Genomic DNA, 13,006 nt, shown 5'->3' on the forward strand with positions numbered 1-13,006 from the left:
ATGTGGTCTTGTGACATGATGAAAAATGGTTTTATTGATCTTAAAGAAAGAGGTTGCCATTTTAGCAGGAGATGTGCGGGTGAAGCCTTGTGAACATTTGAGGCTTTCTTTCATATTGTGCCGAAAAAGGATTTGGTGCTTCAGTGAAAGCAACATGTGGGACATCTAGTGGACGAAAGAAGTAAATGCAACATGTCATTGAAGTGTGAAACAATCACTCACACTTATCTTTCATTAACTCATTCACTGCCATTGACGGCTATAAACATCAAAAATTCATTTGAACTATTTCTATTAGTTTAACATTTTTTCCAACTTTTGTTAACAAGAGTATGAAAATGTACATTTGGAACAGATATAAAATTTGTGATTAATCATGAGTTAACAAATGAAGTCATTGATTAATTACAATAAAAAAAAAATATCGCCTGATGCCCCTAATTAAAAGAAAAGATTATTGAAAATTAGGGGCATCAGGCGATTAAAATGTTTAATCGTAATTAATTGCATGACTTCAATAGTTACTCGCGATTAATCACAAATTTTTATATCTGTTCTAAATGTACAATTAAAAAAATCTAGGTTTTCATACTCTTGTTAAAAGTAGAAAATAAATGTTAATCTAATAGAAATAGTTAAAATGATTTTTTTTTTTTTTTACGTCTATAACCGTCAATGGGATTGAATGAGTTAATAAAAGTAAATAAATCGGATACAGAGCATGTATTTACAAAAGTCTGCTACTAATAAAAGTTTTTCCATAAATAAAATATGATTGACGTGTGTATGTTGATGTTCATTATAAATGGGAGTACGTGTGAACAGTTACAAAGGACGCAGGCCATTATTTATCGAAGATTTTATGGGTCTCTTCACTCTCTAATTTTGCAGCTTTGAAAATACGCATCGTCCACTGAAATAAAAATAAAAAAAAGCACCAGATCTACTCAGTAATAATGAGGCAACAGTTACAAGCAATATAATGAATTAAATTTCACCATGCTTGGTATTAATTAATTATTAATTAAATGAGACCCTTAATATTACACATTTAATATTAAGTAGCTTTGAATAGAGAACCAAAACATTTTCCCTCTCACTATGATCTCCCGGTGGGGTGAAGCGAACCGGTGACGGTACCACTTCACCGCCCAGAGGAGGCCAACCAGCATTGAACTTAACGGGACCTTCTGTCAAAGGACCGCATAAATTCCAGCTCGTGATTTCGCGGGTCACCAAAGCGTTTGGGGTCGAACTTCATCGGTCACGTGTTACTTGCAGGATGATACAAGCTCCGAAGCAGTGTGAGTCAGGAAGTTCGACGCTGGCTTTGTGGTACCGGTAATTTTAGCTGTTGCTAGTTGCATTGGTGACATCACGCGCAGGACAAACACGCCTGGCGGACACTCTGCGCCCACGTGTGCAGAACCTCAGTCAGCGAGTGCTTGTCAGGAAGCTGCAGCAGCTTGGACGCCAGGGTCCTGTGCACCGCCTGCAGGAAGTGGTTGGCACCTGCACACACAAGTCGGCACACACGTTCTTATCGTGGACCGAGATCATTTTGGAGAGTCGGGAACGCCGGATGTTTCGGAATCAGGCTTCTCCATTCCCGACTCCCCACTCAGCGGTGCCTCGAGATGCCACTTTTGCTCACCATACTGGTCGGCGTGGTCGGCCCAGTAAGGACTTTGGTCCGGATAGTCTGCGGGAACGCTGAGTTGCAACGGAGGAACACTCGGAAGGTTTTTGTCCTCTGCGGCAAAAAGGAGGTCAGAGGTGAGCGAGAGTGGGGATGGAGGCAAACACGGCCGGCGTCTTCGTGCCTCACCCAGTTTGCACACGAGGTGCACGGCGCCGTTGTTGCTGCAGTGGGCCGGGTCCAGGTGCACCAGGAACTTGACGTCCAGCCGGGCCACCTCCCCCTGCAGGATGTTGGGGACCGTCTGACGCTCGTCCTCCTCCTGCTTCCTCTTCCACAACGAAACCGACGGGCCGCTGAGGGGGACGCCACAAAAAGTTCCCGATAGGGTTCATGCACCGCCACAACTTGGCCATGGTCATGTTCAATGTTGTGTTGTGTGCGCAGCATGCATCGGTCATGTGACACCTATGCGGCCTTATGAAAGTGTAAGAGTTGACTGGAGGAGTCACAGAAAGCCATACAAGTGGAAATCCTATCTGTATGGTTCTAGTAGGAAAAGCCACCCTTTTTCAAGTTGCGTCCCGTGCTCACACACAACTTACGTAATGGGCGGCCCGTTTATGGTGGCCATGGCGGGGCCGAAGGTGCGGTGTAGTGAGTGGTTAAAGACGGGAGAGCGAAGGTTGGCCATGATGGCGTCGAGTAGTGGCTGACACAAATACTGCACATACACACACACACACGCACACACGCATGCACAGGCATAAAATCACATGGGCGTGATGATGTAATAGGGGGCGTGTCTTACCACTGCCATGTCGTTCTTCAGCTTCTCTGATGCAATCTCACTCTTCTGCATCGTCTTCAGAGGGCACCTGAAGATCAGGAAACTTAAGAACGTTGTCGCCATGGTAACATTTACCAGCTGTCTGCCACTATGGTGACAAGCACAACGAATCTGTCAGCGATCCTCGTAACAATGACATGGACCACCAGGGTGTCGGCAAGATGACATCACCTTGATGACTACAGAATCAGGGAATAGCAGGCTGTTGCCATGGTGACATGGTACTAGATGTCCCCATGATGTGTAGCATCACCTCGGCAAAGTAGAAGAACATGGGCCAGTGGACTGTCACCATGGTAACATCCCAACATGTACTGTACTAGCTGTTGGGATGGTCATATAGACTTGCCTGTCGTCATGGTAACACCATCGAGCCAATTGTCACCATGGCAGCATGACCTAGGAGGCTGCTGTTACCGGGGTAACGGGAACGAGCTAACAATCACCTTGGCTGTTGCCATGGGGATTATGAGCAAGCTGACTGTCACCATGGCAACATAGCAAGGTGTCGCCGTAATAACGTGCGACGTGATGTAGGGCTGGGCAATTATGAAAACAAGGATAATCACAATTATTTTTGATATCACTACGATTATTTATTGATTTCAAAAGCTAGTATTTATCAATGACCAAAACATTAACTTTTCTAAATATATCTCGAAATAACAACCAAAAAGTAAATTGGTAACAAATTAAAATAATAATATATTAAAATATTAACCATAAAAAATATAAGCATTTACAGAAAATGGATGGCAATAAAGCGATAAATAAAAATAAATACCTGCTGTTCCTGCCTTGGTCTCTTTACGGCATGCGATGTATGCATCGAGATACTCAACTCAACTAACATTAAGCTATGAGATTAAAACAAAGTTGTCCCTGAACTTTATTAATATACATACATACTGGTACATAGCATTCAATAACAAATGTGTTTTTTATTTTACAGAAGAGGTCAATCAAGGTAATGACAACGCTTGCTGTTTACCTTGCGCCTTCCAATAATGGATTCATAAAATCACATTGAATGATCTGCTGGGTTTTAAAACAGCACGGTTTATGTTTAAAGTAAATAATAATATAATCCCTTACTGTGTTCAGAACCTTTTCCAACACTGAGTTAGCAATTATGAACTGAGACGTACATTAATCTTTAGGAAAACAAAAAGCAGAACAAATGTTTATAATCATTGGAAAAGTATGGTTCAAATTATTTCACTATATATGCACGTCAGTTATAGAACAGTAATGGTTGTAGATATGTGAAGAGATGTATGTATTATATTGTAGGGACGTGGTATAAATATGGTGTGTATTAACTCATTCACTGCCATTGACGACTATAGACGTCATAAATTCATTTGAACTATTTCTATTAGTTTAACATTTTTCCCACTTTTGTTGACAAGAGTATGAAAACCTAGAATGTTTTTATTGTATTAGAACAGATATAAAGTTTGTGATTAATCGTGAGGTAACTAGTGAAGGCATGCGATTAATTACGATTAGAATTTGTAATCGCCTGACGCCCCTAATTTTTAATAATCTTTTCAACAACAACAACAAAAAGAGATTAAAAAAAATTATATATATATTTTTTTAATTTTCTTTAAATCAGGGGCGTCAGGCAATTACATTTTTTAATCGTAATTAATCACATGACTTTACTAGTTAACTCACGATTAAACACAAATTTTATATCTGCTCTAAATGTAAAAATTATAGGTTTTCGTACTCTTGTCAACATAAGTGGAAAAAAATGTTAAACTAATAGAAATAGTTCAAATGAATTTATGACGTCTATAGCCGTCAATGGTAGTGAATGAGTTAATGTGCACACACACGTGTGTGTGTGTGTGTGTGTGTGTGTGTGTGTGTGTGTGTGTGTGTGTGTGTGTGTGAATGTATGTACAACATCATGACAGTCTGCAGGTTTGATAACATTATTATGAAGATTAGACAATATAAGCCTTTAGACAATATAAGCCTTTGGCTTCAGTCTACACCTTTTGGTCTTTCTTGTTTTGTTTATTTTATGTTGAGTACCTGTTTTGACCGCCAAATAAACGAATCAGGAAGAATATACTGTATGCCTTTGATAATTGTTATAATTTATGCATTATTACAGAGCTTGTGTGTGAATATTTTTGTTATTTGAAGGACTATCACACATTTTCTATTAGCTTACTAATGGGTTTTTGTGAAGTTGCTTAAAACAGTAGTCTTAACATTATGTGTATTTTAAAGAATATCCTGTATATATTTTTATGTTTTTATATTATCAACTGTCGTTTAGAGGCGCCGCTCAACTTTCTCTAATGTTTTGTATTTTTCCATGACGTATGAAACGAAACTGAAACTTAACTGTAATAAAAGCGACGAGGTGGCCGGGGGAGGGGAGAGAGTCGGAAGGAGCCGAGCGTGAGTTAAGGTCTCGCGCCTCCTCTCCTCTCCCAGCCGCGGTTGCAATAAAACAAAGCAACAGCTTCTGCCTCCTTTTTCCTTGGTGCACGGTCAGTAACTAAGGGGATCTGTAATATCAGACCCAACAGTTTTTAACAGTGACTGTGGTGTTTGTAAAACAAAGTAGGTCGTGTATTTAAATATATAATGTGTACTAGATTTTTTGTTGTGTGTTTACTAGTAATACAGTAAACGAGTTTCACCTGGTGTTGGGGTCCGAGAGGATGTTGAGGAGACTCTTCATCTTGCTGAGGTCCTTCTTTCGCTCTGACGACGACAATAACAACAGGTCAATGCTCGCACACAGGAAGTGAATTAACACTAAAGCTCCACGCACACCCGGATTCCGGGTTTTTACTATTATTGTGGAGACCACTAGTGCTTTGTGGGGACATTTTGTCCTGTCCTCACAAGTCAAGACTCGTTTTGAGGGTCAAGATTTGATTTAATATGCAAATATGCATTATGTCAATGGGATGTCCCCACTAGGATATTTGTGAGCGTACCTGGAGTGCTAAGCGAGCCGGGCGACGGCACCCCATAGTTCTGGGGTGTCTTGGTGGTAGCCGGACTCTGTGGCGGCTGAGGGGACGGGCTGAGCTGGAAACCCCCCAGAGAGGGCGGGGGACTGGAGCTGCGACAGGAAGTGACCAAGGATGACGCCATGAAGAGGAAGTCAAAACGCAAACGGGAAAGGCACCGAGGACGCGTGCTCGTACCCGGCTGAGTTGGGTGGCTGAGGAGAGGGCTGGTGGGGTGGCAGCATGGACTGGGAAGTCTGGATCTGCATGGGCGAGGGCGACGACATCATCGCATGCTGATGCACCTGCCAGGATAAACCCACTAGTATATTGACAGACCCTAAAAGGTCACAGGTTAGAGGTCATACCTGTTGAGCCATGTTGTGGGGTGGGATGGACGGAGCCAGAGAGGGTCGGGGCATCCGGGCCGGGATCTGCATGTTGGGACGCACCAGCTGGGCGGAAGAGGACACCTGATGGAAGGCAATGATTCCATGTCCGATTCCCAGGGGAAGGCCGCTACTCACCTGTCCTGACCCGGCGGCCATCTGCGTCTGAACGGCCGCCGCCCGGGCCTGCACACGCATATTCAAGTAGGCATGGTGAGGGAGGCTTAGGGACGGGCTCGGGGACAGAGAAAGTGTTTTGGGACACGGTGTGCTGCTTGTGGCTTGGGGACGGGGCGCATTCTGACCTGGAAGACCTGCTGCATCTTGAGCTGGTGCTGGTGCTGACTCAGCAAGTTGATGGGGACGTGCTGGGAGGGCGCCATCTGTCCGGCCAGAGACTGTGGCACCATGGCGGCCTGCTGCTGCTGTTGCTGCAGCAGTGGCTGCATCGGGCCCGGCCAGGTTTTCTGCAGGTATCAGCAAATCGAATTTATTGCTTTGTAATGCCATTTAAAACAAACTTAATGCCCACGGCCTGTTTTATGTTATGTATAAAACAGTATTATTTGAAAGTATTGGTACTCAAGTTTGCCGATACTAATCAGGAACCAGAAATTACAATAGAAAAATGCTGTTAATTTCATGCTATTTTAACGAAAAATTCTAGATTGGTAGGCCTGACATGATAAGGAGGTACATTTTCCAGGAAACACAATAAACGACAGTATTGTTCATTTCTATTTTAATGCTTCTGGGCAAACGTAATGAAAGTGCATCCTTTTTAAGTGCAATTGACTTTCAATTATATATAAAATATATATATTTTTTAAATTCTGGTGCCCCAGCTGCCGGAAAATTTGCCTCTTTTTTTTTTACGATAAAGTAATTTTCTACGTAGCCCCTAAAGTGACATGGGATAAAAAAAAATAATTGGATTGTTAGGACAAGAAACATTTCCATTTTTTCCCTCCCATGTCACTTTAGGGTCTCCATAATTTTCTGTTGTTTCACAGTATTTTTCCCCAGCTTTTTTTTTTAAACGATTTGTTCAATTCACAAAGAAATTGAATATAATGAATATTATGTTATTGAGTTGCAGGCAGAAGTGGCAAATCCGAGTTTAGAAAGTAAAAACCCAGCCACTGTTAGTTTTTAGCCCCTGATGCTACCTAACTAGTTAGCTCCCTAGCGGGTAAACAAGCACCATGGGAGCTAGCTAGCTATAACTTGGGGATAAAGCCAAACTGTGGCAGGGTTTTTACTTTCTAAACCTGGATTTGCCACCTCTGCTTGCATGTTTAACATATAGCGATTTCAAGCGAGCTGGTACGCTGGTCTCGCTATCAGTTGCGGCACCATGTTTTTCCACTAATTGTATTTCATTTTCAATGGCTCTGGAAATGATGTTGAATGCCTTTTTTAATGGCATTGAAGGCCTTCATTTTCATTAAATTAATTTAAAGACTTTTAATGCTTTTCAACGACCAGCGGAAACGCTGCCGGTTGTGCCTGCTGCTGGACCATGTGCTGAATGGACTGCGCCTGCTGCTGCTGATGCAGCTGTAACTGCACCATCTGCTGCTCCATCCTGGACTGATGCATCTGCACACAGGAAGTGGTGGCGGCTGAAAGGTGCCTAAGGACGAGCACCTGGTTGTGGTTGCGGTTGTGCTAGTACCTGGTTCTGCTGCTGCTGCTGCTGCTGCTGCTGGGCTCTCATCTGCTGCTGAACCTGGAGTTGATGCTGCTGGAACTGCAAGTTGTGTTGCTGTTGCTGCTGCATGGACAACTGGGCCGGAGTCCCCACTGTGGACCAAGAACAGGAGGAGGGGGAATGAAGGGTGCCCGGGAGAAGCGGAGACATGAAATTGGTGTTGTAGTGGGTGCTCTTCAGTGAACTTTCGTTGTATTTTGACCATAGATTGTAACAATTTTGACCCGAGGCTGTGTTACGGTCTCAATGGTTGACTCCTCTGCCGCGTTTATTTAGGCTACGTTATTTAATCTGAATGACAAATGACACTTTTGAGAAGAAATGGGACACGGAGAAATCACATACATCATAAAATTTAAGACATATATCAAAATGCAAGACTTTTAAAGGTATTATTTGATTATTTTTTTTAGATTGAAAGCTTTTTAAGACACTTTAAGACCCCGCAGGAATCCTTGTGCATAAATGTCAATACATAGATCCTTCCCTCTTAGTGGAGTCAATTGGAGGCAAACACATGGCTTGCTCTATTGCATCTACGGTCGACGCTAGCTAGGTAGCGTAGCAAGTATGCAGGCTAAAATATGCCATCAAGACCGTCTTGCCACGAGGACTACTCATTCCGGTTTTATAAAACAGGGTGTGCAATAACCGTTCCAGATTCTACCATTGGCCACAATGTAATGTGAGATACCAAAAATGTGTTTAATAAAGCACTACATAAGTCCTCTCCATTTACTATTTAGGTCAAATTTGATTTATTTTCCAGAAAACACATCATATCAAGTTACGAAGCCAACCAGAATTCGTTTGCTGATGTAGGGACGATTAGCCAATGGGGACAGAGTCCAGGCCCTAATTCTACTTATGGATGTACTGGTCACTTATTTTCCCTCTATTTTTGTTTAATGAGCTGTCATTGTTCGGTACTCGGCACCAATGGTACACTTCTATTATGTGAAGACTCTCTGTACTCACGTGTCCCGTCCTAAACCTTCTTGTCATTTTATTGTTACTTGTTCTGCAATACTTGAGTGGCTCATACTAATGACGTTGCATGTATGTGTGAACAGCCAATTCATTACAACCCAATCCCCCCCTCGGTTACAAAGTAATCTAACCTCTCCATGCAAAGCCCACAAGCGCACACGCACACTCACAGGGTTGCTGGTTTCCAGACACCCCAGGCATAGCATGCTGGCCTATCTGCATGGGCGCCATGACCCCCATGACCCCTACAGGGGCACCGGGAGGGCAGGACCCCATACCGATAGCGCCCGGGCCCCCTTCGACGGCTGTCAGGTTAGTCAGGGCATTGATGGGATCTAGTGGAGACCACACACAAGCGCGTTACATGCGCTGCCCGTCCGTGCCAGCGTGCACCGGCACGGACGGGCGCACGTGCACTCACTTGGACTTCCCAGGGTCTTCTTGTCTGTTAAAGAGAAACATGGTAGGGTCATGAGTCAAGGGGGGACGGGCAAGCGAATGAACCAACGGGCACTCACGGATGTCGCGGTAGTGGATGATGAGCCTGGCCACCAGGGACAGGTACTCCTCCTGCAAACACACGCCACACAACTTGGTCACTTTTCCATAAGATTCCATCGAACGACCCAATTATGACCCTGAACGTAATTAGGTGTCATATGGAAAATGGACCCGAGATCCATGTTCAACAGTGGAATGTAGACCCCACGTAGGTTTACATTCAATGCAAATTATTTCACAGACTATGAAAAACATTAGTAACATTAACTCATTCACTGCCATTGACGGCTATTGACGTCAAAAATCTATTTTTACTGGGATGGCAAGTAAATGAGTTAATAAGGTACTTTTTAATACATAACCACAATTTTGTCACTGTTGGACAGAAACCCTGCATGTCCAAAATCCAAATATGTTCAATATAATATTTTTTAATACATCCTTACATTGATCCATCCCCAACTTATCTGTTATTTTTACAAATTATTACCTAGGGCTGCAACTAACAATTATTTTAATAATTCACTAATTTGTCAATTATTTTTTTATTTAATTTATGAATCGGATTTAAAAATACAATTTCGATGCCTTTATTTGAAAAGTTTAAAAATATTTTACTATTATTAACTCATTCACTGCCATTGACAGCTATAGATGTCAAAAATTCATCTGAACTATTGCTATTAGTTTCTTTTTTTTCCACTTTTGTTAACAAGAGTATTAAAACCTAGAAAAAAAATTGTACATTTAGAACAGATATAAAATTTGTGATTAATCGTGAGTTAACTATTGAAGTCATGCGATTAATTACAATTTTAAAAAAATGCAATCGTCTGACGCCCCTAATTTTTTAATAATATTTTTTTTCTTTTTCTTTTTAATTAGGGGCATCAGGCGATTAATATTTTTTAATTGTAATTAATCACATGACTTCACTAGTTAACTCAAGAGTAATCATGAATTCTAAATGTACAATACATTTTTTTCTAGGTTTTCATACTCTTGTTAACAAAAGTGGAAACAAATTTGAAACTAATAGAAAAAGTTCAAATGAATTTTTGACGTCTATAGCCGTCAATGGCAGTGAATGAGTTTTAATTCTTTTAAATGAGCAATGCAGAAAATTCACAAGCATAAATTGATGATTCAGTTCCTGATTTGGTCCTTGATCCTGACATTAGGGATGTCACGATAACGGCAGTATGGCGATATCGCGATGGCCACAATATCGTCGTTGTCATGTCGTGGCAGTTCCAGCACCCTCTGGTGGTTAGTTTATTAGTTAGTAAGTTAGTTAGAGTTCTTGTATCGAAGGCGTAGAGCCAAGCAGGTTGACCCGGTTAACGGGGGCGGTCCAGCTTCCCCCCACGTCAATCCTACAGCCTGCAGGTCAACCCGGATGACTTACTGGGGGTGGATAGGAGGGTGATGGCCCTGTGGTTGCCGCAGGTGAGCTTGTCACCTTTCTGCTTTCAAAAGGGGAGGATGATACCCCTGGTCCAGTCAGTTAGCAGCTGTTCCGTCACCCACACCTCGTTTATGATGTGGGTGAGCCACTGGACCATGCAGTCACCGCCCGCCTTCGACATCTCTGCAGTGACTGTGCAGATACCGGGCTATCTGTTGTGCTTTGTTGTCGCTGTTTTTATGCATTCATATCTTAATTATTAACATTTCAGTGCATATTTTAGGAGGAGGATCCATTTCAGATCTTCCAACATCATCCAGACTCACTCTAGACTTGGCTTTGACGAAAACGTGGTTCTCAATGTCCGTGCCGGACTTGTTGTGTCCGCTTCCCGCCTTTCTCATGGCCTCCTCACTGCAAAGTGCAAACAACACAATTAACATTATTTCACATTCATTATTTCTAGCCTGCATTCCACACCATCATATTCTGCTTACAAACTCTCCCCACAGTCACACTCCCAGAAAGCCCAAGGTCAAGGGTTCGAGTTTGAGCTTTGAATTGTTTGAATTATTTTTTTCTATAATGACAACGGCCTATATGCTCTGAGGGTTATGGATATGGTAATGAAAATACTGTGACGGTTCGATGGTTATGATTAGGTTAGACTGCTAGTTTATTTTCGGTGGCAAAACAAAATGATAACTTTGCTTATAGACATAGAAGAGGGTGACGCAGGGCAGGAACCACGCCCAGCGCATGAGAGCCGTTCACGGCAAAATAGCACTTGCAGGAGAGTTGCCGGTCACGGCAAAATATCCACTGCCAAAATAAAACGGAACAGAGCTGTATTTCAACCCGTGACTTTTTTAATGCGAGCGCTCGACCACTAGATCACTAGCTGGTACACATTCACTGTCGTAGATTTTGTACTTGTATGCATTTTCCCGAGATTCACGGCAAAACAACACTAGTTGGCGAGTTACCAGTCACGACAAAAATAATAACTGTGTTCAAAATAAACTTCATGAACCACGTCGAGTTCCCTTTTGACCTTTTCCGTTTTGTTACTTTGCAACTTGTGTCGCCTCTACTTGCTCGTTGTAAAAAATAAAAAAAATTTTAAAAAAAAAGCCGGTTCGTTAGTTTTTCGCTGAGCTAACAAGCCAAATCTAAGGCAACCTGAAAAACAGAAAGCGAGAGCGAGCGATCAAATCTCACATCTGAGCGACGACTTTCTGCCTGAACTGAAGACATCTCCAGTCGTTGTCGGATCCCGTTACCTCCATGGCAACGGCGGATCGGAACAAGTTAATAACACGTTTTAGACGCGAACTTGGAAGGGAGTCGTCTGACAAACGTGCGGTGTCTTTATTGACAACACAGGCTTTCAAGTACATTACTTAACGGCTCGACAAATACTTGTTGTAATGGTGATTTTAATATTCACGATTGTTGTCCTTCTATAGCTCCATCTTCATCTTTATGAAAATTGGAAAGAATCAATGAAAATTCACCAGAAGGCAGTCAAATATGCTAGGGCAGCATTTTATTCTAATGTAACTTTAGAACATTGGTCTAATCCTAGAATTTCATTCAAAGTTTGAAATTCCATTGCTAATCTTCTAGTTTGCCATTTTAACTCTTCTACTGCCACACGTTATCCAGAAAAAAACGACCCCAGCAGTGCCAGCCGATTTTGAGCATTTTAACTCATCTTAACATCATCAAACAGAATATTGTGTGCTGTGGCTACATAAACATAGTGGGTACCACGTTCCATTCTTTCATTAAAAAAAAAAGAGTAAGTTTCTCCCTTATTCCGGTCTTTAGTAATCACAATAATTTGAAAATAGGTCATTTGAGTGACATTGAGTGAAAATTGAAAAGATAAGGAGAAAACAAGCTTTTTGCGAAAGGATACATTATCTGCACATCAGTGACTTTGGTATTTTTTGTTTAGTGACATTCTGTGAATTCGATCTAATGTTGTAACGCTTTGATCATTCACGTCATCCGTGAAAACGTTATATTACATCAGATTCGTTATATTTCATTATAATATACTACCGGGAGCACATTAAAAATAGATAAAATGCTGCCATCTGCTGGCCATAGTTAGTGGGTGTTTGTGATTTCACAATCCCATAAAATAAAAAAAACATAAGCGTCAATTAACGTTTTTGGCAGCATTCATTTGGATTTTAGTATAAGTCATTAAACGTTTTTGGCGGTTAGAGTTAATGATTCATCTACTGAATTATGTGATTCATTTTTATCCTTTTTGTCTCTAAAGTTAGAGACATCAGGCAAAAAATCACCATCCAACCAAAAATGATAAACCTGGGTAGAATTGTTCCAAGTCATTTTAGCAGTTTTGAGTCCGTGTCCGTTTCATTTGTATCAGAGCTGACTTTGTGCAGTTTAGATCCTATTCCCACCAAATTTCTCAAGGAGGCTCTGAATACTCTGGGTCCCGTTATTTTATTCATCATTAACAGCTCATTAATCATAGGTGTAGTCCCTTC

General features: G+C 41.8%; 1 protein-coding gene across 4 annotated transcripts; it reads right to left on the minus strand.

The window, feature by feature from the left end:
* Positions 1-14: 14 nt before the first annotated feature.
* On the minus strand, positions 15-12,902 carry LOC144043577 (mediator of RNA polymerase II transcription subunit 15-like). Of its 4 annotated transcripts, none has more exons than XM_077557365.1 (17): positions 11,700-12,900; positions 10,805-10,892; positions 9,088-9,139; positions 8,991-9,014; positions 8,740-8,904; positions 7,544-7,671; positions 7,351-7,467; positions 6,171-6,332; positions 5,845-6,051; positions 5,675-5,781; positions 5,462-5,589; positions 5,159-5,222; positions 2,451-2,577; positions 2,245-2,363; positions 1,829-1,995; positions 1,655-1,753; positions 15-1,512 (listed from the first exon to the last, which is right to left on the minus strand). In XM_077557365.1, exons 1-17 carry the CDS (start codon positions 11,876-11,878, stop codon positions 1,376-1,378), a joined length of 2,070 nt encoding a protein of 689 aa, XP_077413491.1. In that variant the 5' UTR covers positions 11,879-12,900; the 3' UTR covers positions 15-1,375. The 4 variants fall into 4 exon arrangements, with proteins under 4 accessions (XP_077413491.1, XP_077413492.1, XP_077413493.1 ...); XM_077557366.1 differs by having other exon boundaries at positions 2,451-2,517; positions 11,700-12,895; XM_077557367.1 differs by lacking the exon at positions 2,245-2,363 and having other exon boundaries at positions 11,700-12,902.
* Between the last annotated feature and the right edge of the window lie 104 nt (positions 12,903-13,006).

This window comes from Vanacampus margaritifer, chromosome 2 (assembly GCF_051991255.1).
Source record: "Vanacampus margaritifer isolate UIUO_Vmar chromosome 2, RoL_Vmar_1.0, whole genome shotgun sequence".
NCBI classification, from domain to species: Eukaryota; Metazoa; Chordata; class Actinopteri; order Syngnathiformes; family Syngnathidae; genus Vanacampus; species Vanacampus margaritifer.

Bases quoted from the DNA above. Each gene is read 5' to 3' on its own strand.
- LOC144043577 (XM_077557365.1), bottom strand. From the start codon at position 11,878: ATGTACTTGAAAGCCTGTGTTGTCAATAAAGACACCGCACGTTTGTCA. The intron at 6,052-6,170 runs GTCAGAATGCGC...ATGCGTGTGCAG, and splicing joins AGATGCAGCAGGTCTTCCAG to GCCCGGGCGGCGGCCGTTCA. The intron at 5,782-5,844 runs GTATGACCTCTA...TTATCCTGGCAG, and splicing joins CCCACAACATGGCTCAACAG to GTGCATCAGCATGCGATGAT.